Source organism: Puma concolor, chromosome D3, assembly GCF_028749965.1.
Source record: "Puma concolor isolate L17-30 chromosome D3, mPumCon1.1.hap2, whole genome shotgun sequence".
Lineage (NCBI taxonomy): Eukaryota > Metazoa > Chordata > Mammalia > Carnivora > Felidae > Puma > Puma concolor.
Genome location: NC_141678.1, coordinates 23957565 through 23983890, shown reverse-complemented (window position 1 = coordinate 23983890; position 26326 = coordinate 23957565). Strand labels below are relative to the sequence as shown.

The following is a 26326-nucleotide window of genomic DNA, read 5'->3' as shown; positions in this document are numbered from 1 at the left end:
GTGGAGTGGAGAGCTGGAGAGAAAAGACACTAACAAACATCCTTTGAGCCCCTGGACCAGCTCCTGGGTATCCTTGGACCTTGAAGTTATGTAAGTCATTAAATTCCCTTCTTTGGTTAGGGCAGGTTTGAGTCGAATTTCTGTTGCTGTGAGAGAAAAGATTCAATCAGTCTCTCTCCCAGCCCAGACTTCCAGTTTTCTTATTGTCAAACAATTCTGGTAACAGTTTCTTCTGTACATTCCATATGTTGTGAATCATTAAAGTCCACTCATTTGGACTCTTATGTAATATTTCATTGCATGGATATGTCAGATGTTACGCATTTCGTTCTTCTGTGGATGGGCATTTGGGCTCTTTCCTAGTTTTTGCTCTTGTGAATAGGGCTTCTCTTGACATACGGTACATGTCTTACTTACAATAGCCTGTGGGTTAGTTTCAAGGTCCTAGTTTTCAATTTGGATGATAGGATCATGGGTGTTATTATATTATTAAAAATAATTAACTAACCAACGAAATGAAAGTGGGCCAATGATGTGTGTGTCATGACTAACCTAATTCCATTCATGTGGAGTTCAGAGAGAAACTGGAAAATACTATATATATGCTGTGATGTACCCTGTATTTTGTGTGTAGCAACAGGTCTTGGACCTCTTACTATACTGGCACATAGAGATCTCTTTCATTTTTAACTGTTGCAGAATATCCTGCTAATGGACATCTCTTTATTTATTTATGTCTAAGATTTTACTTTTAAGTAATCTCTACACCCAACGTAGGGCTCGAACTCACAACCCCAAGATCAAGAGTCACATGCTCTACTGACTGAGCTAGCCAGGTGCCCCACAACATATCATAATTTAAATGTTTAAGCATTCTATCATGGAAAATTTCAAACATATACAAAAGAAGGCGTGTGGTATGACGGAGTTCTATGTATCCAACAGCCAGCTTCAGTAATTATCAACATCTGGCTAATCTTGTTTTGTCTCTACACACACCCATACTCCCTCCCCCACTGTGTCTATTTTAAAGCAAATCTAGGCTTATTATATGACTGTCCATAACTTCTCCTCTGTTGGGGTTGCAGGTTGTTACCACTCTGTGGCTTCTGTGAACAGTGATGAAATGAAGGTCCCATATAAATAAATCTTTGCATGCAGGTATAAAAGAAACTGAAGAATAAGCTTATATTAGTGAACTTGTTTGATCTAAAGGGCAGATGAAAAAAAAAAAAGAGAGAGACAAACAAAAACAAAACCAAAATCAAAGAATGGATGAATTCCACATTCGGACAGAATTTGCCTGGCTGTCCTCCGAAAGAGTTGCCCAGTTCATACTTTGCATCAATTCTTTGGTATTTTTCAAATTTCAGTCTCATTATTGCTTCATTTTGGGCTACTTTTTCTTTCTCTCTTTCTTTCTTTTCTTTCTTTCTTTCTTTCTTTCTTTCTTTCTTTCTTTCTTTCTTTCTTTCTTTCTTTCTTTCTTCTTTCTTTCTTTCTTTCTTTCTTTCTTTCTTTCTTTCTTTCTTTCTTTTCTCCCTTTCTCCTTTCCTTCTTTCCTTCCTTCCTTCCTCCCCCTTCCCTCCATCTCTCTCTTTCTTTCTTTTTTTCTTTCTCTTTCTTTCATTGAACTATAGCTGACACACGGTGTTACATTAGTTTTGGATGTACAATATAGTGATTCAACAACTCTATATCCTATGCTATGCTCACAAGGGTAGCTGACCATCTGTCACCATGTATACAACCATACATTCTGTAACTGGAAGCGTGTATCTCCCACTCCCCTGTACACATTTTGCTTCCTGTTTCTTGATTTTTCTCTTTTCTCTTGGATGGAAACAGGGGAGATGCTCAGAACAAGGAGAGCAGTAAAGCCACTCTCACAGCTGTTCTTGGGAAGGGATTGTCAACTTCTTGGTACCTGGTGGCTGTGGCTTCCAAAAGCCTCAAGGCTTTAGCTGACTAAGGTGGGAAAATGTGGCACTGCAACAAGCCAGTGCCCCTTCCCCCAAACAAATAAAGCAAACTTGTGGGATGTATTTCTTCCACATGGCATCTGTGTCCAGTGTTTAATTGTTCCAGACAGCACCTGCTTATAAATTAGAACGTAGAAGCTAGAGAAGGCTGTGCTGGATAATTTTTATTGATCTAAGGTTCGGGATCTTGATTTTCTCAGCCATCATGTGAACAACTATGTTATATAATCTCTAGGGTGTCTTCTAGCAATAAAATGCAAGGCCTCTCTGAATCCTACATCATATTTGGAGATTACAGTTTTGTTGCTTTCTAAATAAGAGTTTATTTCTTCTAAGTGTTCTCAAGTTGAAATAAGGAACTTTAGTCTGAGTATTCACTCATTCATCTATCCATTCACTTAATATATTGAACATGTCTTTATTAGAAATCTTTGGTTTTAGAATTCTTTCTCATTTTTCTTGATTAGAAAAATTTGTGGCAGGAGGAGAAGGTCTGAAGATCTCAAGATAAAACTATGTTTGACTCAATTGCTTTTAGTAAAATTTGGGTTTCTTGACCTACTTTGATTTCAGAGTTTCAGAGATTTCAGAGTTGGTTTTATGGTGTATGTGTCTGTTTATTCCCTATTGCCACTGAAGCTGTCATTGAACTAGTCGACTTTGCTGTTATATTTGTCTGGAGTCTTTTGTTATAAGGGTGGATCCAGGGGCTTCAGTGATGAAACCAAGTATCTTCCCTCTTCTTGCTTGTCTCCTCTCAGATTATCTCTACTTCTCTTCTATAGCAGCAGTGTTTTCCAGATGGTTGGGGGAAAATACCCACAAATAGCTTAAATTTACCTAATCCTGCGGTTTCAAATCCCATAGGAGAAGACAGACCTTCTCTCTCCCAGTTTCCAATGTATCAAAGTTCAGAGAAGACTCTGACTGGCCTTGCTTTGGTCACATATCTACTTCCCAACATATTGTAGCTAGGGGAGCAGAGTACTTTGTTTTTTTTTTTGTTTTTTTTTTTTTTTTAATTTTTTTTTTTTTTCAACGTTTATTTATTTTTGGGACAGAGAGAGACAGAGCATGAACGGGGGAGGGGCAGAGAGAGAGGGAGACACAGAATCGGAAACAGGCTCCAGGCTCTGAGCCATCAGCCCAGAGCCCGACGTGGGGCTCGAACTCACGGACCGCGAGATCATGACCTGGCTGAAGTCGGACGCTTAACCGACTGCGCCACCCAGGCGCCCCGGGAGCAGAGTACTTTGATTGGTAATTTGGGGTCACATGCCCCTGTGATTGACAGCCCCAGAGAGATGAGGTCAGCTAGGAAGTGGTGATCACCCTTAGGAAGGGATGCTGAATCAACAATTTCTGTTCATTACCATCTCCCCTCAAATGGGTGTTGCTTTCTACCTAGCATGAATGGAGTGTAGCTTTCCACATTCTCATCCATTCTCTCTTCTCTCCTGTTAACTCACCTCTGTGCTAAGCTACCCTGTCCTGTACAGCTGGACAAAAGCAAGTGATTAGTCATTATTTTCTTCTATTGTTTTCTCTCAGCCCTTTTTTTTTTTTTTTTTTAATTTCAAATAGAGGTATAATCAATGCAACCTGTCTTATCTTTCAAAGCTCTAATGACCCCTCATCTGCTATCAGCCTTTCGTGGTCAAGTAGGCATGTGATTACATTTCCACTTCAGTTAAATTCTGCATCCTGAAGGCAGGTGCCTCTTGTGGTTTAGGGTACTGCCCGCCCCCCCGCCCCCAACTGTCTCCTTTATATGGTGCAGTATTTACACTTCTCAGATCTTGGAATCCACCCTACCAATCTAGCCATGATAGTTTTACGACATGGTCCAATCAGCATCTACTTTGTCAGACTCCTCTTCTGTGTCTTCTGGACCAACAAATGGCCTATGGATGTGCTTATTTGGCCCCACCTAGCAATAAAAATTTTTAAAATCTGTTGTAAACTTCTTAAAAACCAGAAGATGCTAAAAATATACCTGCTTTTTTGCTTCTTTTGAACAAATCACAAGATCTGTGAATCCTGGACCCACATTCCCCAGAGCAACAATGTGTGGTAATAGCCCTCTGGACGGACCATGTATTCTGAGGCCACCACGCCCAAGATGTCCCTGCCCGAGGCCCCTTTGCCATTTACCTTCTCACTGGGGGTTATTTTAGCTTACACCTGGCCACCTCACTCAGTCACATTCCCTGCATGGCCCCTGGAGCATTGTTTGAATTTGTGACTCCTGGTTGGGTGGCCATTGCAAATCAGGGACAGGTTGAAGCAGGGTTTAAACCACTGATGAATCGGGGCCCAGATTGGCCTTCTGCCTCAAGGCTCAAAGTAGACATAGATTGATGGTATACTTCAAAGGTGGAAGAGACACTTCTAAGAGTTTTGAAAGCATTGCCACTACTTGTCTGTAGAATATCTATTGTACCTTTCAAGAGAATTATATGATGTTTAAATACAATCAATGAAAGTTTACAGAAATAGATATAAATACTGTGGAAGAATGCTAGCAAGTTTCAAATTTGAATCACCTTAACGAAGCAAGAGGCGTTTAAAACTCGCAGAATTACTTTGTAAAAGAAAGTGCTTTCTATCATCACGCTGTACGATTTCTCTGTCCCATACAGTAATAAGTGTTTGCAGAAGGAGGGAAGAAAGGAAAGAAACTACTTGGTTACAGGGATTGGCTCATCCAGTATTTTTAAATTTAGTTTTTATTTGCAAATAATTAGAAGAAGAAGTTGCAAAAGTAGTACTGAGAGGTCCTGTGTTAGTTTTCCGTAATGCTAGCATCTTCCATAACCATAGGCCAATCCCTTTTCGTATTCCAGTGACACGTAGTAGGTGTTCAGTCAAGTTTATTGAATGAATATGTTTGCATATAGAACATGAATGTTATCATCTATTGATTTAGTAGGCCAGTCCATTTTATTACCTTTGAATAGGTAGCATATGCTCATGGAGCTAATTCAATAGGTACAAAGGGTATACAGGGAAAAATAGGTCTCCCTCCTTTCCCTGCCTCCCAGTCACCCAGATGCCTCTTCAGAGGCAACTGTTTATTCATTTCTTATGTCTCCTTCCACACATAGTTAATGTTTGCAGACCTTCATGAATATGTTGTCTACTTACCCACTCCCATCTATTGTAACATAGCATATACACATCTTTTTCACTTAGCAGTATATATTGAAGATCATTCAATATAAGTTCTTTATTTTTTTATGTTTTTTAATTTATTTTTGAAAGAGAGAGAGAGAGATGGAGCATGAGTGGGGAAGAGGCAGAGAGAGAGAGGGAGACACAGAATCTGAAGCAGGATTCAGGCTCTGAGCTGTCAGCACAGAGCCGGACGTGGGACTTGAACTCGCAGACTGCAAGATCATGACCTGAGCCGAAGTGGGATGCTTAACCGACTGAGCCACCCAAGCACCTGGTTCTTTATTTTTTAAATGGCTATTCAATATGGGTTCTCTTATATGTTAAGTGAGTATACCATAATTTATTTAATTCCCTATTGATGGAATTTAGGTTATTTCTTGCCTTTTATTATTAAAAATAATACTGCAGTGAATATCCATGTCTTTTTATTTAGCACAGATATAGTTTCTTTAGATACTAAAGGATACTTCCCTATTTGGTTATTTATTTATTTATTTATTTATGTTCATTTTTGAGAGAGAGAGAAACTGAGCGCAAGCAGAGGAGGGACAGAGAGAAAGGGAGACACAGAATCTGAAGCAGGCTCCTGGCTCTGAGCTGTCAGCACAGAGCCTGACGTGGGGCTGGAACCCATGGACTGCAAGATCATGACCTGAACTGAAATCGGATGCTTTACTGACTTAACCACCCAGGTGCCCCCCTATTTGGTCATTTAAATAGAGCTTCGATGGCAGAAAGTTTCCCAAAGCTTTGTGAGGTTTTTGGCCTAAGTCAGTGAGATTTACCAAAGATCTGGCACCTTTAACTGATGCTGATGCACCTGTTATTGGTTATTTTCATCTGAGCTGCGTCTGATAAGCAGAGAAGAGCACAAGATAAGTTACGCTCAGGATGGCCTAACTAGGGATGTTCCACGAAACATAATGAATGAGTACTACTTCTCTTCACTCCTATCACTTGATTCACTTACCCTAGCCAATGGGTCTTATCTCTCATTTGAAGTTATTTCCCATCTCCCCTCACTGCCCATCAGATTTTGGTGAAATTTCATTACTCAGTAAGTATCTCCATTTCTAAACAGCTTTACACTGGTGAGAGAGGAATTGTGTTACCTTTGTGTTGCTGGCCTGTGTTTAATTAACCATGTATTTCTTTTAAGCAGAGTTTTAAATATTGAAGCCAGTTTCTTTTTTGACCCTTGTCTGGGTTTTCTTTATCGCAATCCTTAAGAGGAAGGATTGCTGCCCTTCTCCACATTCAGAATTTATTTTGGTCCCATGAAGTCCAGTGCTCCTAAACAGCTGTTAGTTAACAAGCTGCCCCAAATGTCCTGGAAAATGGGAGGGATACAAAACGATGAGCTTATCACTCATTCATTTAGTCATTAATTCATGCAACAAATATGTATTGAGTGCCTACTCTGGGCCAGGCAGCCTTGGCCTAAGTCAGTGACCAAGACAAGATCCTTGCCATTATAGAGTTTGTTCTCTGGCATGTGTGTATGTGGGGCGTGGAAGAGAGACAAAAATAAATAAGCAAATTATTTCGTATGTTAGAAGGTATTAAATGCCAGGGGGGTGGCCAACTAAGGGAGATTGGGATTTGGGGATGGGGACACACTACCATTTTAAATAGAGCAGCCTGGGTACTGAGGGTGTGAGCCTTCAAAGAGTAGAGAATATCCTTACACAGTATCCCGTGTGTGTGTGTGTGTGTGTGTGTGTGTGTGTGTGTGTGTGTTTGCATGAAAATACCACTAAAGACTTTGAATTTTTTTAGCAACTGTATTGAGATATAATTGGCATACCATTAAATTCATCATTTTACAGTGTATAATTCAGTGGGTTTTAGTATATTTACAGAGTTGTGCAACCATCAGCATTATCTAATTCCAGAACATTTTCATCACCCCCGAAAGAAACCCATTAGCAGTCACTACCCATTCCTGCCTCCCTTCAGCCTCTTGGCAACCACTAATTTACTTTCTGTCTCTGTAGATTTGCCTATTCTGGACATTTCATATAAATGGAATCACACACTATGTGGTCCTTTGTGACTGGCCTCTTTCACTTACCCTAATGTTCATTCATGTTGTAGCTTGTATCAGTACTTCATTCCATTATATGGATATACTGTTTTTGTTGACTCATTCATCAGTGGATGGTAACCTTGAATTTTAAATATTGCAGTTGTCATGGGTGGGCTGTAGTAATTGACTTCCCTTTTAATGACTGGACTGTGCCACCTCTGGGGAGATTTCAGGACTGATGTTGCCCAGATCCAGCCGGCACCGGTTAGGCTTGATTCTGAGGAAACTAGGAGACTGCTGTATATGCAAAGCCCTGCTTTCCCAGGTGCCTCCCTCCTAAGCAGAAACTCTGGGTGGTCCAAATGCAGCAACGCAGATCCATGGGTTTTTTCATGTATTTTCTATTCCACATTTTGAAAATATTTTTTCTATTTTAAAATGTAACCTTGGTAAGTTGTTTATTCAAGACAATGCTCAATGAGTTTTCTTTTCTTTTCGTCTTTTTAATATTTTGGGTGTGGTAGCAAGTAGAAGCAGATCATCCTAACCAAATATTTGCTAATATCTGAGCAAAGCCATTTTGATGAAAGAAAGAAAACTCCACGGGGGAAGTGGGAATTGAATCCCAGTTTTGAGGGGTTCGATTCTCATAGGACTAGATGACGAAGAAATAGGCATGCTCCAAAGAGGAGCAGGTTGTTGAAAGTTTATCTTCTGGGAGGTTGGGGACCCCTGGGACCTGGAGCATGTCTTTGGTACATTAATTTGGCAGCCATCATTCTGTGCATAAAGAGTGATGGTGTTGGAATCCTCTGGCCTTCTGCACACGGATAGACTCAGTTTCAGAACCCCTCTGGGGGCTGTTTGAGTTACAGTCTCTGGGGCTGCAGAAAGATGAACTCCATCAGAATCCAACGGCTAAAAGCCTCCCCTCGCTGCCCCCCACCACCAAACAGTTGAGAGTAACTGTCTTAGTGACACCGGTGCAGAACCACACGCTGCCCTGCAAGGCTGAGTTGCAAACGGCCCTGACCCGCGGGGGCCTTTCTCATTCGATCCCATTCGAGGTGGGGGTGAGAGTGGACAGCCGGGTGCGGGCTCCCAGGAACTGTGGATTGGGGTCGCAGAGCCGGGAAGGACAAGGCCCTAACTACCACACCGGACCAGGAGGCGTGGGGCCTCCAGAGAGAATGCAGTCGCCCGGGAGCAGGATGCTGTCCGGGTTCCCGCCGAACTCTGGCAACCGTAAGGAGAAATGTCTGCCGCCGAGGGCGGAGCGCGGACGAAGGGGTGGAGCTAGGGCGTTAGGGCGGAGCGAGGACGAGGGGGCGGGGTAGGGACTGTGGGGAGGGGGCGGAGCGAGGACGATGGGGCGGAGCAAGACGGTGGGCGGTGGGCGGGGCGAGAACAATGGGGTGGGGCGCAGGCGGCGAGGGGCGGGGCGGGCGAGGGGGCGGGGCGAGAGCGGGGGCGTGTCCGGCCGTCGGGCCGCCCCCCGCCGCGCCTGCCCCGCCTTCCCGCTCCCCCCCGGCGGCCGCGGCGGTCGAGTGCGGGGAGGGAGGGGAGAGCGGGTCACGACGTTGCCGGGGCGGGGATAACCCCTCACGTGGAGCAGATGAAAGGGCCGCGGCGCGACGGCCGGGGGAGCCGAGCCGAGCCTGCGACCCACAAAGCCGCCGCCGCCGCCGCGATGGGGCTGTGAGGCGTCCGCCAGCGCTCGGTCCTCCGCCGGCCCGCGACTATGCTCGGCCGCGCCCGCCCTCCGCGCCCTCCCGCCGCAGGACCATGAGGCCGCGCTCGGGCGGGCGCCCAGGGGCCCCGGGCCGCCGCCGCCACCGCCTCCGCCGCCGCCCCCGCGGCCCCCGCGGCCGCCGCCTGCCGCCGCCGCCGCCGCTGCCGCTGCTGCTCGGGCTGCTGCTGGCGGCCGCGGGGCCCGGCGCGGCGCGGGCCAAGGAGACGGCGTTTGTGGAGGTGGTGCTGTTCGAGTCGAGCCCGAGCGGCGACTACACCACCTACACCACCGGCCTCACGGGCCGCTTCTCGCGGGCCGGGGCCACGCTCAGCGCGGAGGGCGAGATCGTGCAGGTAGCTGCCCGCCGCCCGGGCCCCGCGCCGCCACAAGATGGCTCCGGGGGCTGCGCCCGCCGACCCCGCCGCGGGCTGGCGGGCGGGCGGGCGGGAGGGGCGGCGAGGAGGCCGGCGGCATCCTTCCCGGGCCGGCGGGCGGGACGCGGCCTCCGGGGCGCCGCAGCGGGGGGCGAACGCACGTGGGGGCTTGGCCTCCTGCGGGTCCGGGGGGAGCGGGAGGGAGACCCCGGGTCTGGTACCCACGTTGGGACGACCCCCCTTGGGCCGGTTGGGCATTCGATTTGCCTCAGGTGGAAGTCCTGGAACTACCTGTTGAATGCCAACTTTGGGAAGATGAGCGATGAAGGATGGGGTGGCTTGTTTCAGGTTGCAGGCTTTGCTTTCCATCCCTGCACGTTCTTTTTGGGAGTAGCCAAGGTTTGTCTGAGAGGCCGTACACCATTAGGTTCTTTTCTGGAACCTGCCGCCAGCCTCACTCACCTGGGCGCTGACCTCCCTGCAGGGCTGTGGACAAGCAGCAGCAGGCTAGGAAAGCAGGGGGAGCTGGCCGGAGAGTGGGGATCGCGAGTGCCCTGGAGTGGCCGTAGAAGGCAGCCTTCGCTGCGTGCCTCAGATTACAGAGGGTGGGAGGGAGACTGCCTGCCCGCTCCTGGGCCAAGGACTTCTGCGGAGGGCCTGGAAATGGGGAGACAGGGTCGCTTACTGACAGGGCCTCCCCACCTTGCTCCCAATGAGAGAGGTCTGTGTCCAAAGGAAGCTGGCTGGGGAGAGCTTTAGGCTGTGCCTACACGTTGGAGGTGGGGCCGAGCTGAAGCCTCTGCGGTCGCTGAGCTGGGTAGATGCCTTCCCGCTTCCTTGGCTATGATTTTATCAGCTTGTTAGTAGACTGCCAGCCCACTTAGGGCGGTTAATATGCATGCCTCGGATGCGGGCGATTTGAAATGGTTGGCTTGTTTTGGAGCCTTTTTGGAGGCGATGGGATGTCTGCAGACTTCTAAGCTTTGGGCCTTCTGTGCTTTACTCTTGGATGAGTTATGAATGAAGAGAAGGGAAGCGTATGGATGATTGCATAGCAGCTTCTTCCTTTCTCCTCCCGCGGTGCATACTCAGAGCCCTAGGTGGGTAGGCAGGGAGCTGTGCAACTTGGCTCCTTAGAGGTGTGTCCTTACAAAGCTGGGGGAGGCATCCCTGCCAAGAGATTAATCAGCAGCCTTGCCTCACAGAGCTCTTATCCCCATCTTAAACTTCTGCAGGGTAAATAAAAGGGGAAACACATGTTTGAGTCCTGTGACTACATATGTTAAAGGCTTTTGCACTTTTTTCCTTGCTAATGTTATAATTATGGCCTTTAGTTTATAAGCTTTAGAGAAGATGGTCTATTGAAGATTCCTACACATTTCAGTTGCAGCCTTCAAGAATAGTTTGGATCTTAAAGCTTGCTCCTTGTAACTCCTCTTTGAGGCTTTCAGTGTGCCTTGATGGCTTTAGAAATGTTTGATTTACAGCCTTCTAAGAGAAAAGATGTTTTAATGTGGCACTTCACTATTTGAAGGAGACTTCTGAAGTTTGTGATTTTTATCTGCAGTGTTTTAACTTATACTCTTTCTCCACCGTAGTTTGTCTGGCTGGCTATCCATTATGGGTAGTGCTGTGCTTTGGAGATAATCTTGGGTTCACCATTTAATACAAAATTAGCAGTTTAAACACACCGTTTGTAGCTATTTTATCCTTGTGAGTAGAGAGAATGTGTGAATTTGGCAGAAGGAATCTATTCCCTTTTGAATCTTTTTGAAGTGCTTATCTCTTTTGTAGTCCATTAGCCTAGCCAAAAAAAAAAAAAAAAAAAAAATTCAGTCAACAATTGCTAAGTAAAGAAAAATGACTTAAATGGTATTTAATAAGTTGACCTGTTAAGCAATCACTAATAGGTGTCCTTAATTCCTTTATAACTGCACAGTGTTGGTGAGTTTATCTGAGCTGTCTGAATAGTCATTTCTTGGTGTTCTCCATATCTTTAATAACTTTATTGCAGGGGCCTACTCGCTGAACCTCATGGGTGCCCAGATGGAGGGAACTCAGCATGGCTTTCAGGGCTGTGTGTATACAGAGGCTGGCATGTTTTTATTAGTTATTTGAATACTGCTCAACTGAAGTAACTGGTGTGGCCCCTGTCAGCCCTGAAAAATGTTTTTGTAAGGAAAGCCGGTGTTTCAGGACTGCTGAGAGGGAATGTAACATTTTGTATGAAAAATGACAATGTAGAAGGAACACATTGGTGTTCAGCTTCAGATTAATCATGTTTTCTACGCGCCTTGTTGAACTTTTCAAACCTTTTATTTACTGTCTTAAGATAACCCTGCGTGATTTGCTATTTAATATTTTATGGTCTTCAGAGCAGAGTTCATTCTCCTATAACTAAAACCTAATAGTAGCATTGCAACATGGCGTTTTGTTTTTTCCAGTGGGGTTCGGTAGCATTGTTGTTCATGGTTAAGGGGAAAAAAAGATCTGTTTGGGAGTCTCTTTACTTTAAGTGTTCTAAGATAGGAAATTGGTTTGTTACTGTTTTTCCCCCTCCCTATTATATACAGTGACAGGAGATACCTTGTCACAGTCTGGTTTGCCCCAGATACTTCTAATTAGAGTACCTGTTTGGTCATTTGCATGGAAGGGGAGGGGGAGACTGGGTTAAGAATGTGTGTGTGTGTGTGTGTGTGTGTGTGTGTGTGTGTGTGTGTGTGTGTGTGTCAGTGTGTGTCAGTGTCAGAGTGAGATAGTAATTCAAACCTTGGGATTAGTCACAGGATTCTTGGTTCTCTGCTTGTGCGTTTTAGGCTTAAATAACTTTCCCAAGGTCACCAGTGTGCTCTGTTAAGAAGAGAGTTGTTTTTTTTTTTTTTTTGACATCTTCATCTGTGAAAGCTGTGAAAACAGTATGTGGATATGAAATGCTATTAATTATATTATTCATGCAGCATTGAAATCCATTTGCTTGTAAGAATGTCAGGCATACAGTCTGAATGCTGGAGGAATTAATTACAGCCCTGTCATTCTAAAGTGTGGAACTTTAAAGGGTTCTTAGATATATTGATACATATTTCATCTTTGAACCAATTTGTTGCTATTATGAGATCATTATCTGAAACTTTCAGACTTGGCTGTGCAACTCACATGGTTAGCGATGTTAAATAAAGGCCTGATTAAACACTGGCTGGTGGTATCTGGATTGGTTAAACAAACAAAGAAAATTTGCATCGCTAGAGATGAAAGATTGTTTTAAAGTGGAAATGCATTTTTTTCCCTTGAAGTCAAATATTTAGAAAGGCTTGAGAAATTCATTTGTAGAAGGAGTCTGAATGATAGGTTTTGTGTAACTTTAAAATTGGCCTTTCTGGAGCCTGGGTTAAGTGTTGAATGGTCTTGAAAGCAGAGGCGAGCTGAGAACATTTAAGACCCAAGCCAGTGCCTTTAGCTATGAGGAGCTGGGGGAAGCTGGGTGGTAGGTCAGAAGGGCTGAGTGACATCCTTAAATATCCAATATTAACCAAGGGTATCACAGAGAATAATTTTAGGAAACTAATTCCTCTGCCTTGTTTCCCTGTCAGTGTGGTTCTGCAGTTCGGTATTTGATCAAACACTTTGCTTTTCATCTCCATTTGAAGTGAACAGGCCTGCCTCTAAAAATTGACTTGGCCTAATAGAACAATTGTGTGCTGGCAGCTGACCTGGATTTACACAGAAAGAGATCGTCGACTGTCTGTCAGAAGGGCCTTCATAGGTTAAAACCAAGCAGTTGATTTGGGGGAAAACGTTAGGGCTATGTTTTGTGACCTCATGAATTCTCAGGGGCTCTCATTTTCTGCCTTGTTCCCTAAGATCCCATGGGAGCTGTTAATGCAGCTCTGAATGGAGGTGCAGATGGTAGCGGGAGGCAAGCGTAGATTCCGCAGACTAGAGGGAAAGTGGTGATGGCCGCCATCTTGTGCATACAGGGCACCGTGCCAAGCACGTCGTGCGTTTGCTCATCTCCTCCTGACTTTAACTGGAATTAGCAACTACTCTTAACCCATTTTACAGACGAGGAAACCGAGGCCGAGAAAGGCGATGTGACTTCTCGAACCTCACGTAGCTGGCAAATGATAAAACCTGGATGGAAACCCAGGCCCGTCTGGCCCCTTTGCTCGTATTTTTGCCAAATAAATCGAACGTGGCTGGTTAGATTTGGACATTAATTGAGTCTCATTTCTAAGAATCTAGTATAGGGGTTCTTAACCTGAGGGTCACAGACTTCTAGAGAGGGCCTGTGAACCCCTGAAATTATGCGCACAATTACATGCACCTGCACCTGTGTATGTGCACTTCTGTTTTCCTGAGAAGGTACACAATTTTGCCTCTTGGGGGGTTCTGTGATGCCCCTCCTCCGCAAGAGGAAAAAGAGAAGCACTAATCTGATACTCATCATTACTAAGAATTTGGAGTGATGTGGGACCCAGGCTGGCAAGAGTTGTAGAGAAGTCTCCAGGTTTGTGTGTCTCCGTGGAGCATATTCATCCAATAAATGTTTACCAAAACTCTGTTTTATACCAGACCCCATATTGTTTTTGGAGTCCACAGTCGCTCATAGTGATAGATGTGTATGGATGCATGATAATCCTTCCCAAGTGGGTTTCCCCACAGAATTGAGCCCTTGGTTCCTAAGACATCCATTGTCTGTAACGAATAACTTCTCTCCTGTGCATCCATCTGGTACTAGTTAAACGCATTATCCTTGGGTGAAGTGAGAAAATGGTGACTCAAAGAATTTTTTGCATCTAGAGGGTGGAGTGCAAGAAGGTGACGATCTGAATGCAGCATGTGCGAGAGCAGATTGTAAATGTGTTCCTTCTCATCATTTACTGGAAAACGAAATGGAGCATCTTTTGATGTTGAAATGCCTTGAACAGCCCCTCACACCTTCTCTTGTGGACCTTGACCCCATGGGCATGGTCTGTTTATTTTTGCTCATCCCTGGATCCATCTCTGGGTCCCCAGTGTCTGCCACTTGTCAGACACTTACTATTTCGTGACTGAATGATGGATTTAGAATCGATATCAGGCAGGCAGTGGGTCTTACTGGGCTTGGATTAATTGATGAGTAACTTCCTTTGGCTTGGCTAATAAATTCTGGGATTATCTTTCCTTTTTGGTTGTTATTTCCAGAAAGTTACTTGGCATTAGATGGCAAGAATGGATGTCTCTCTGGTTGTGGTGGACCACTGGTATGATTACTCCAGGCTGTATGCAAGTAACCTGTGTGCACGCATGTTAAGGGGCAGGATACGTGGCATTATAAGGGTCTGTAGACGTTCTTTACTTGACAAAACACTGAGTATTGAGAAAGCTCTAATGTGGACAGCTGTTACGGATGGACAAACCCATGGAGAATAGTTCATAGCCAAGCCCTAGTGTCTGTGGAAATAACAGTCGGGGCTTGGAATTCAGAATCATCATTAACCTGAATATGTGCCATGTGAAAACTTTGCTTCCTGTCGGTGTTTCCCAAGTCTGGGGAATGTGGATTTATGGTTCATGACAAAAATGACATTTAAATCAATCTTGATAATCAGAAGAACAGATTCAGCCCTTTAATGTGTTAGATAAGGAGATCCAGAGAAGTGAAGTGCCTTGACCAGGGTATGTGGTGAGGTAGAGATGACCTGATAACTGTTCGGGTCTCCAGACTCCCAGGCTTGGAGGCTTTCTGTCATTTTTGGCTGCATTTCGGCTGAGTATGCCAGAGAGAGCAGATGCAGAAGCATGCTTTAGGGTCAGGTGTATAATTGGGGAATTAAATTGTGCATTGGGTTTAAATGTTGCTTTTCTCCTCTGATGTAAATTTTGACTCACTCAGTCTTTCCCTCTGTCAGAGCTTTATAAGGTAGCTATTGATGGCCAAGTGCTTCCTGTGTGCCAGTCTCTGGACACAGTGCTGTGCCCACATTTCATGGGAGAGCTAAGACGGCATGTCCCAGGTTTTCAGATGAGGAAACTGAGCTCTGAGAATGAAGTCACTTTCTAAGTTACTGAGCATGTCCGTTGTGGGGCTGAGATTCAAACCCAGGTCTGTGTGATTGTAAGCCATTTCTGTTTTTACAAGACTGCTTCAGTTGGCACTTGCTTCTGCTTGGGATGAGATTATGGGAACTGATGGTGTAGTTTGAAGTCAGATATAAACCCAGGATGACTGACCAATAAGTGAGTCTGTAACTTCAGCGGAGAATCTGCCCTCCCTACACTTACAGAGATCTGTCTCCTCCTTCCGTCTCTCTTTCTTGCATAGACGTCTCATTCGACTTGTTTTTCCCATGAAGAGCCTATCGGCCAAATTTGGGAAGAGGGACCAGTGACTTGAAGTGTACAACTGTCACTCAGTGGCTCTTTGATTGTTTTTTGGCTATTGGGAAAGTCGGAATGGCCACAGGTGTTCTGGCATCTAAGGGATTTCTGGTGTGAGACACAACTCCTTCCTGTAGCTACTTAAAGAAATTTTTTTTTTCCTTAACATTTATTGAGAGACAGAGACAGACAGAGCATGAGCAGGGGAGGGGCAGAGAGAGAGAGGGAGACACAGAATCCGAAGCAGGCTCCAGGCTCTGAGCTGTCGGCACAGAGCCCGACGCGGGGCTTGAACCCACGAACCGCGAGATCGTGACCTGAGCCGAAGTCGGACGTTTAACCGACTGAGCCACCCAGGTGCCCGGTGGCTGACTTTTTAGAGCCATGTCGAAGTCTCCATCGCTTTCTCCAAAGAGGTTGTGCCCCACACGCAGCCCCTTTCTTACATTGCACAAACTCCATGTTCCCTGACTATCTGATATAAAAAATTGTAAAAGCCGGGCTCTCAGGTGGCTCAGTGGGTTAGGTGTCTGACTTCAGCTCAGGTCACGATCTCACAGTTCGTGAGTTCGAGCCCCGCGTTGGGCTCTGCGCTGGCAGATGCTCTGCCTCTGAGAGATCGTTTCTCTCTGTCCCTCCCCTGCTCGCACTCTCTCTCTCAAACATAAATAAACATTAAAAAAAAATAGCTTCTCTTTAAATAAAATGAAATAAAAGATTCTAAGAGCCTAGAGCTGTGGATTCTCCCTGCTCATTCCATCCTCCTGGCTGTTAAAACTCTCTATGGGTGCTGTATTCCTTCTGTGGACAGGTATCCACTGCTGCCTTCTGTCCACCAGGCCCTGGGCGAGGTGAGGTCACAGGACACCGTCCCTGGCCTCAGGCAGCTGAGTGTTGGGGACAGACAGCACGCAAAGCACAAGTCTTGTGTGGTAGGACAGGATACTGAGGGAACACCCAGGCCAGGCTGCAAAGTGTAGGTCTGGGCAACCCATTCTGAAGAAACACGTATGTAATGACAGAGTATGTGGATTTGAGCCTTCTGGCCTTTTCCGACTCGTTTTTACCCACCTTTGAGGTTGAAGCTGATAACCCCTTTGTGGAGACGTGCCTTTTTATACCTGTCAAACAGGATAGGGAGGAGGTAAAGAGTAGAGGTTCTTTGTTTCATTTGTAGCTTGAATGAGATGTTTTAAAGTCTGACTTTTAGCAGCTCTGTTGACTCATGATAGTGTGAAGAGAATGAGGTCAGCTGGCCTATTGTGGTTCAAGGGAGAGCATTTTATTTTTATTGCCCTTAAGATGTGTTGTAAGACTTGGTATTAATCCCCTGCTCTCTCCAGCATTGTGAGATGGTTGTTTAGAAACTCAATGTGTAGACTTGATGTGAAAAGCATACTTTGAGGATCCTAGCAGTTTGATGTTAAAAATGTATGTTGGAATGGGGATTTCTGTGCCCAAGCTGCTGTGTGTTAAAAATAAAAGAGTTGGGGCGCCTGGGTGGCTTAGTCGGTTAAGCGTCCGACTTCGGCTCAGGTCACGATCTCGCGGTCCGTGAGTTTGAGCCCCACATCGGGCTCTGTGCTGACCGCTCAGAGCCTGGAGCCTGTTTCAGATTCTGTGTCTCCCTCTCTCCCTGACCCTCCCCCGTTCATGCTCTGTCTCTCTGTCTCAAAAATAAATAAACGTTAAAAAAAATTAAAAAAAAATAGTAAAGGTCATGCTCAGTTGGGTGTGTGTAAGGGCCTATCCAGTGCTGCAAGAATTTGATTAAAATTTGATTTTTTACTTGAATTTAGTTTGAGTGTGCTAACTTGTCAGCAGATATTTATTGAGTCTCTACGGTGGATACAGTGTAGAGAAAAACATCACCTTTTCTGCACCGCTGATAAAGCATGTCATTTCTGTGATTTCTCCCATACAAATTTGGGCAGTTAAATTAGCCCCAGAAGAGTAGATTAATTTTACATTGTTTCTAGTCAGGGCCAAAATCTTCTTTTAAAAAAAAAAAAAAACACCTGTAACTTACTGTTTTTTTTTTTTAAGATTTTATTTTTAAGGAATCTCTGCACCCAACTTGGGGCTTGAACTCAGAGCCTTGAAATCGAGAGTCCCGTGCTCCACCAACTGAGCTAGCCAGACATCCCTGTAACTTATTTTTTAATTGTAAAAATAATACGTGTTTATTGCAGATAAACATCGGAAAATGTTTGGAAGTTCTAGAAAAGTATGAAGGAGAAAATGAATCCCACTACCTAAAGATAACCTCTGTTAACCTTTTGTGTTCTGGTCCAACTTTTCCTCTCGTTTTCATGTGAGCTTGGAGGGATTCTAAAGAAAATTGGAGAAAGCATTACCTGGTGCTTATAACGCTCTGTCCACCTTGAGTATTTTCCTGTTGCTCAATGCTTTGAAACATTTTTAGTGTCTGTGTAGCATACTCTTGTCTTCCATTATTCTAAGGAATGGCTGTGGGGAACATCCGTTCTGTATTTCTTGATTATTTTCAAAAGATAAAGTTCTAGAATTGGGACCATGGATGGGGTCAAGTGGTGTAAACATTTTGAATGCTCCTGGTATGTGTTGTCAGATTGCTCTGCAGAAGGGTGGTTTTAGTTTATACTCCCTGCCAGGTTGGCATACATGTTTCCACCTATTCCTGCTCATAACAGGTAGCATAACAACAACAATAAAAAAAAAATCCCAAAGGCGACTTCTTACAAGTGAAAGTCTGTCCGTTTCTCTTAGTGGATAGTAAAATACTGGCTTTTTTTCCCTCTCCCGCGAGGATCTGAGTTATGACTAATGTCTGTATCAAAGGGAAGGTACCTGGCGTGGTTCGTGGGTCCTCCCTCATAGGTATCTGAGCGTGATTCAGGAGCAGCAGGCCGCTCTTGTGTTCTGGGCAGGGGACGGGGCGGCTGTCCAGGCAGATGGCTGTGCGGGGAGGCCTAGAGAACACCTCAAGGAAGGCACCACCGCGCTGTCTGCACATCCTGTGGCGACAGATTGTGGCCCAGGAGGGTGCTGCTCCTGCATTCACTGTTTTGTGCCCCGCAGTGTTCCCATAGAGCAGGCTCTCTGCTTGTGAACAGGCCAGGTTCAGAAAGGCCTTACGAATCTGTCCTTTGATTCAGAGTGACGCTGCCGTTAGTTGGCGTTGGGCAGACATGCGAGTGGAGCCAAGCGCAGGTTCACCAGGGGTGCATTCAAAACAGCAGGACCAAGGGCTGAAACTGGTTCCTGGTATTTTCTTTGATCCCTGTTAAACATCTTGAAATTTTACATCAAAATCTAGGGCTTTGGCTCTTCTTGAAAAATTAAAAGACTGGCAACATCAGGTCCACTTTTTTGCATGGCAACAGCCTAGCCTGCCCCGTGGGATAACTGCCGTGCCCTTCAGATGGGACATGGGCCCTCAAGTTCATCAGTCTCCATTGCATTGCTTTGGCTTACTTCGCTCAGTGGTAATTACCTTGACCCACGCCTGGCCCCTGTAGGCACTAGAGTTGGCCAGCCTTTCTCTGAAAGTCCTGAAGCCAAAAGCGTTTAAGTTGTGCTTGGTGAGTCTCCTTTCTTTCCTTCCTCAACCACCCAATGTGCCTGATGTCCTGTTGTGGCATTATGATGCTTCAGTGGACCCCATGAGGCTCTAGTTTCGCTGCTGGGGAGGGCTCACCTGGCCCTGTGTGACCAGTGTTCTTTTTACTTTGGTACAGGGGCTTCCATTTTCTCTTGTTCTTCTCGAAGGCTGAAGTCATTTGGCCTGTGTCTTCATGAAGATCTGTGTCCTGCCTCTCTTTTTGCTCCTTGGTTTCTTTTGACCTCTAGAGTTACTGTTTCAACTGGAGGGCACCCTGAAAATGCTATGGCTCAGCTGTCTTTTTACAGTGAGGGGACTGGGGGCAAGGGCCTTGGGCCTTTGGTCACAAGAGGAGCTGTGATTAGAAGTCTGGTCTTGGGGCTCCCCGGTGCTGGTCTTTCTAGAACAGCCTCCCACTTTGGTGGTTGAGTTCCAGAAAATCTTTCATGTGCCTGGTGCATTAGGGTCCCCAGTGCACTTTCACCTGTATTATCTTGTTTCTGTCTCAGCGTGCAGCTTGGGAGTGCCTTCCCCGGATTCTGCCCTAGAAGGCCAGCTGCCGGCCAGGTTGTCCTGGTTGCCAAGGCTTGTCCCATACTCAACATAGAGTGTTTTTCTTTGTACCTAGTTTTACACTATTACTTAACCCCATTTTACATGTGTGTTCAGCCCCTTTATGCAATTTGGGGACATGACACAGAGTACCCGGAGATTTGTCATCTTTTCAGAACGTGCCTCGGTGCTGGAGTCCGTGGTAAGCAGACAGCCAATGGCATGTAAAGAATGTCGCAAGCTTGACTTGCAAAGCCTTTTCAAAATCGAAATCAAGGTAGCCTGTGACCAGGTCAAAGGGAAATGGTGTACTCAAGATGGTGCTCGATTTCCTCTTTCCTCGCTGACCTTACCTCTTCATGCCAGAGGCTGCCCGCAGGTCTCCCTGCCTCACGTTCTCACTCTCGGAGTCCATTTTTCCTCCCCCCACCAGCCTCATCTTTCCATAGTAACCTTTGATCTCGGCCCAACCTTGATCAAAATCTTTCAGGACCATCCCACTGTTAACCACCCAGCTGAGCACATGGGTGACCTGGGCAGTCCCTCCAGCACCATCCTGTCCGCCCCCGTCCGCTTGCCGCTTCTGGGCTGCAGACCTGGGTCCTGTGTGTTCCACCTTTGTTCCCTGAATGGGTCCTGGGCTTTCCTTCGTCTGCGCCGTTCATTCTGAGCACCCTTCTGCTGTAATACATTTCTGTGCCTCCATGTTCTGTGCCCTCTCCTCTGCGGTTGGTTCCTTCCCTGCTTTCAGGGGCCACATGTCCAGTCCTTCCCATCACACGTTTCCTCTTCCACCAGTGCATTCCTTTGAACCCAAGCACTCCTTCCTTCACTTGGCAGCTGGTCTTAAATTCCTCATTGTAGTTGTCCTCTTGTTAATGGTTTCCTTTCCCCACAAGATCACAGCTCCCACTAGGCGGGGGTTGCGCCTTACTCACCCCCCTATTGCCTGGCAGTACAGCTCTCTAATATTTACTGAATTGAAATCCTTTTTTCTAGATCATAATACTTGGGGATAGCATAGTGATGGGGATATTAGCGTGGCCAGAAAAAGACTTGGCTTTTTTGGAGGGAGAACTTTCTATGATTGTAGAAACAATTCACAAGCAGCTTGTAGACATGGGTGTGTCCCAGGGCTATTCCAAACAGTTGGGATGGACCAGACTCACAGTAATTTCACCTTGCCCCTGCTCTCCAGGAAGCTAGAAAAGGAGATGTGGGCAAGGGGATGATGCCTTCTCTTAACTCCTTTCCAGCCTGGCATGCAACTACCTGGGTACATTGTCCAAAGCATGCTGGAGAAGAGAATGTCCCAGCCTGACTGTAGACTTTTAGGGAGTGTGTTTTATTTAAGTTTGGATAATATTTTGGTGGCACTTAGAAAATTGGTACTTTTGAGGAATAGCAAAACTGTATACAGCAATACTGTAACTCCAGTATGACCCATCAGAAGCAACTGTATATGGGTCCCTACGTCCCTACTTAAATTTGTACCATATTGTTACCTCATTTGGACTGTCTGGCATGGTCCTTGATCCTGTGTTTTAAGTGCTGGGTGGAAAGCAGAGTTTTAAAGGACTACAGTAGTGTTTCTAAAGAGGCCAGCAGGCTTTGTGTGGAAGAAATTGAAATTTCAATTTAATAAACATTTGATTTTCTACTCTTTTTTTTTTTTTTTAATTTTTTTTAACGTTTATTTATTTTTGAGACAGAGAGATACAGAGCATGAACGGGGGAGGGTCAGAGAGAGAGGGAGACACAGAATCTGAAACAGGCTCCAGGCTCCGAGCAGTCAGCACAGAGCCCGACGCGGGGCTTGAACTCACATACTGCGAGATCGTGACCTGAGCTGAAGTCGGACGCTTAACCGACTGAGCCACCCAGGCGCCCCGATTTTCTACTCTTTATGGGGCCCACTATAAACATATGGGAATTATTGAATTATTGCTTGGTTATGTACATGTTGGCATATTGAGTTGTTGTTGTTGTTGTTTTGGTTATTGTTGCTGTTTTTGTGGAATAGTGGCTATTATATGGGCCCTGGGACTGTCTGGAAGATTCTAGAGTGTACCCATGATGTGTTATATTTCACTTATAGTAGAGGGTTTCTGTGCCCCTTCCTGGCATATCCACTCCAGAAATGTTCCAATGCCTATTAGTGAATGTCATCCAGGGAACTAAACAAGCACCTAATGTGTAGTTTTGAAATTTTGGTGTTATTAGGTTTAAATGCCTAGGACACATAGAAACTCGCTTGTGGCATTAAATGTGCCATGTGGGTGATTTCAAGTTGCAGTGGCAGTGGTAATTTTTGCATTTCCTGACTCTTGTGTTTAAATTTGCAGTCTCAAGATTGCATCACCATAGGTTTTCACATTTAATGAATATTTATGTTGAGCCGAGTTCTATACGAATGCGATGGTTTCTGACTTGATTATAGCTTGCTGTGCACTGTGGCCAGGAGTGCCCTACAGACAACGGAGTTGGCACACGCCTCAGCATGCCAAGCCCTGGCGGATGTGGTTAGGGACCACGGTGACTGGTGCCGGGGTTGCCATGCCAACCTTGTTTTTGGAAGGGGGAGGCTCTAAAACAGCAGTGGGATGGGGGCAGAAGAGTTTTGAATGTTCTAAGTGAAATTATTCCCCATAGGTGCCCCTGTAGGAAGATGTTGTGGAAAACTCTAGAATTCTCAACTACATGCTTAGATAACATTAATTAATTTTCTTAATTTACTTTTGCAAGGCTGTTTTAATGGTCCTCTTGTGAAACTGTGGAAGTTCTATGGTGGATCTTCCATGTGTAGATGTCTTCCCTACTTGCTGCAAGGTAAATAGGGAATCTCCTATCTCCTAATATTACCAACCCCCTCCTCTCACGCCCTGCCAACATCCCTTGCCCTCTGATAACTCTAACCTAGTGACGGCTGATTAGAGAAAGGGGAGGAAAAGAAGAATGAGGCAGAGGATGGTTGGGGGACTCTCCGTCCCCCAGCTCTTTATCTTCATTCCCCTCTTCTCCCCATCCCAGGAAGGCCTATCTTCTCCCCTACTTATTCTCCTGTATTCAACAAAGACCGTGGTTGTGAATGCCATCACCCAGTGGTGGTACCTTCAGATGCCTAGCTGTTAAGCTTTGGCAGGCTGAGTTAGGACAGGAGGAGGAGGGATGTGCCCCTGGCACCCCACACTGGAATGCTGCTTGCCCCTTTGCAGATGGTGGTCTTGCACGAGTAATTCTGCGGTGCCTGGTGTTGTGCGGTGAAGTGTCCGGAAGGGAACTGATCAGGTCTAGTAAGCCAGATGGGGCCCAGGCTGGCGGAGCAGGATGGGACTTGTGGGCATCATCCGCTGTCCTAGCATTTTTTTTTTTTAATGTTTATTTAATTTTGAAAAAAATTTTTTTTTCAACGTTTATTTATTTTTGGGACAGAGAGAGACAGAGCATGAACGGGGGAGGGGCAGAGAGAGCGGGAGACACAGAATCGGAAACAGGCTCCAGGCTCTGAGCCATCAGCCCAGAGCCCTACGCGGGGCTCGAACTCACGGACCGCGAGATCGTGACCTGGCTGAAGTCGGACGCCAACCGACTGCGCCACCCAGGCGCCCCAATGTTTATTTAATTTTGAAAGCGAGAGAGAGAGAGAGAGAGAGAGAGAGAGAGAGAGGGAGGGGCAGAGAGGGGGTGGGGTACCAAGGATCCAAAGCAGGCTCTAGGCTCTGAGCTGTCAGCAGAGAGCCTGACATGGGGCTCAAACCCACAAACCGTGAGATCATGACCTAAGCCGAAGTCACACGCTTAACTGACTGAGTCGTCCTAGCATTTCTGGACAGAAGGAGAGCTGAGCTACTGGAGGAGGCTGGGACTTTCACAGGCTCAACAGCTCAGGCAGTCTTGTGTTGTGGGGGCTTGCCTTCAAGGCTCAAAATAGAAAAAAAGCAACAACCCCCACCCCCCAGTAGAAACTTAATAATTCAGAAGGGAGGCTGACCACACGTTTAGACTTTGCTGACTTGGGGTCAGCTGTGTGACTCTCCCATTAGATTGGATCCTCCTTCAGGGTGGGGCTGGTGTCTCAATCTTTTGATATTTCCCCACTCCAGCCTGAAGGGTCTTGTGTGAATTAGGAACAGCTTTACTTCCTCAAGATACGTGGCTTTCATTTGCTGTAAATTGGTCATAATATGGACCCCAGATACATTGGGGCACCCCCTGGAATTGTTCATTGCATGAGGCCATCTCCCTGTGGGCTGATATGGCACCTTTGTGTTATTCTCTCTTCGCCTCTCTCTCAGCAATTCTTACATGCTGTTTCTGATTTTTGTCCATTCCTAGAAAACCAGGGAACCGTGATGGTTAGAATTCTGTGTAACACTGGGAAACAAGATATCAGGGGCACATAGGGAGTTTAGTATGTAGATTCTTTACAAATAATTTTTTTTTAATGTTTATTTATTTTTGAGAGAGAGAGAGAGAGAAAACGCGAGAGGGGGAGGGCAGAAGAGAGAGGGAGACACAGAATCGGAAGCAGGCTCCAGGCTCTGAGCTGTTAGCACAGAGCCCGATGCGGGGCTCGAACTCATGAGCTGTGAGATCATGACTTGAGCCGAAGTCGGATGCTCAACCGACTGAGCCACCCAGGTGCCCTAGTATGCAGATTCTTGATCTCTGCTCTGGCCGCTTTTCTGCTTTGTGTTAGCTCAAGAGATGAGCTGACTCGAGTGGGGTCCCCAAACCTTGGGGACCTCAGCAATTACATGGGTAGGCTTTTGTGGAGCAGAAGTGACACCACCATTGTATGGGAGAAGATACACGTGTATTCCTAAGAAAAACTTACAGTTTAACTTTTGGATTCTAACCTGATTTGGGTGTAAGTTCTCCTTAGTTCTGTGTTACAGCTACAACCTTGAGCCAACTGCACTTAAGTGGGAGGACACTTCCGTGTCATCGAACACTGACATGGCTGTTGGGAGCAACAGCTTTCAGCTTCGCTATGTAGGTACCCAAAGTTTGCCACGTTCCTTAAAGCATGTTGTAAATTTTGCAGAAGGAGTGGTCCTGGATTTCCTTTGCTGATGGGAGAGACTGCTTTGGGTTTGAACCCAATTACCTGCTGTGGAAACGCGACTTTGCCTCCCTGGGTGTCTGTTTCTTCATCTGTAAAATGGAGCTAAGTCTCCCCTGGAGATGTTGTGAGGGTTAAATGAGGTACTCACAGCACACAATTTGTGTTTAGTGACAGTGAGGCTGATGATGAAGAAAATAGCCTACATCGTTTTATGTCGGTCCTCACCTATACCTAACGTGCTGTCGTTCTAAATTTTTATTCTAGAGTGGCTTATCAAGTGGAAAGAATCCAAAGGTGCTAGTCATTGAGAAGAAATTGTAAAATGGGGTTGTTTTTTTTTTAACACACTCAGTGTCTGACCACTTAGACCGTTATCTCTTCTCCCCAGGTGGGGGCCCAGGGGCTCCCCAGAGTGTGCAAGAGGCTCAGGTTGCTTGTTCCTCCCTGGGCCCCGGTTCCCTCTTTCACCTGTTTCCCAGGAGGTACGCTGTGCTGCTGCTTCGTCTGCTCACCCCTACACCCTGCAGCTAGATCATCATCCCGACCCTGAGCTCCGCTCTTTCGGACAGGCACGTGTGCGCATGCGCACACACGTACATGTGAACTGCAAGTTGTGTGTATAGGAGGCTGTGTTTCTAGGCAAGCCTGTCTGTTGTTCCTGAGGCCACATGGCCTGCATACGGGCACCACTGCTCTGAAGGAAAGCGGGGTGGTTGATTGCTCCTCTGGATCCGGCCAGGGCACGTGGAATGTTGTGATATACTAAGGCTGTGCTCTGGGGGCCTAATTATGTGGGGCCTGTGGCAAGCACAAGTGACTTCAGCACTTGGTTTGATCCAGTGTGCAATTTTGCCAAAGCAAATACTTTATTAATCTTAACCCTCAAATTAGACACATTGACTTTTTCTAAAAATGGGAATGATAGGAGTGCATTGTAGGTTTTTTTTTTTTTTTTTTTTTTTTTTTTTACTTTCCCCCACCACCCTCTGCCAAGACTGGGCTGTGCATTCCTCTCCTTGAATGGAGAAGGTAGTTTTCATCTCTGTCTACCCGCTTCTCTCACATTCCTGAGACTGGGTGATGGAAAGATGATGCCCCTTCTCCTTCTGTTGCAGGTGAGCTTTTCTCCTTGCTGTCTCTGAGGTTACACTTCGTTCTATGTCAAGGCCCAAGAGTCTTGCTCCTGAAAGGATCTGCTGTCCTGATGGAACTTTCCTAACTGGGGACTCTTCCCGGTTTCCTTAGGATTCTGATCCAGAATGCATGTAGGGAAATTGTTGGGTGACTTCCCGTAGTGACCTTGAGCGTGTCCGCAGAGGCTCAGCTGTAATTTCTCGTGTGGCACGCAAGGAAGGTCGCCTGGTGGGTAGATGGAGAGCTTCTTGCTCAGCACCCTCAAAGTGACTTGGGTGAAGGGCAGACTCATAGGGCAGCATGAACCTGGTATTAGAGAGTGAGCTCGCTCTTATCTA

General features: G+C 46.0%; 1 protein-coding gene across 2 annotated transcripts in view; it reads left to right on the top strand.

Annotated features, from left to right (window-relative positions):
- Positions 1 to 8678: 8678 nt before the first annotated feature.
- The window catches only part of ZNRF3 (zinc and ring finger 3), a 159427-nt gene continuing 141779 nt past the window's right edge, over positions 8679 to 26326 (top strand). For both annotated transcript variants that reach the window (XM_086682158.1, XM_086682157.1), the window contains exon 1: positions 8679 to 9273. In XM_086682158.1, coding sequence (XP_086538284.1) covers positions 8974 to 9273 — 300 coding nt within the window. In that variant the 5' untranslated portion in view covers positions 8679 to 8973. The remainder of the gene's footprint in view (positions 9274 to 26326) is intronic.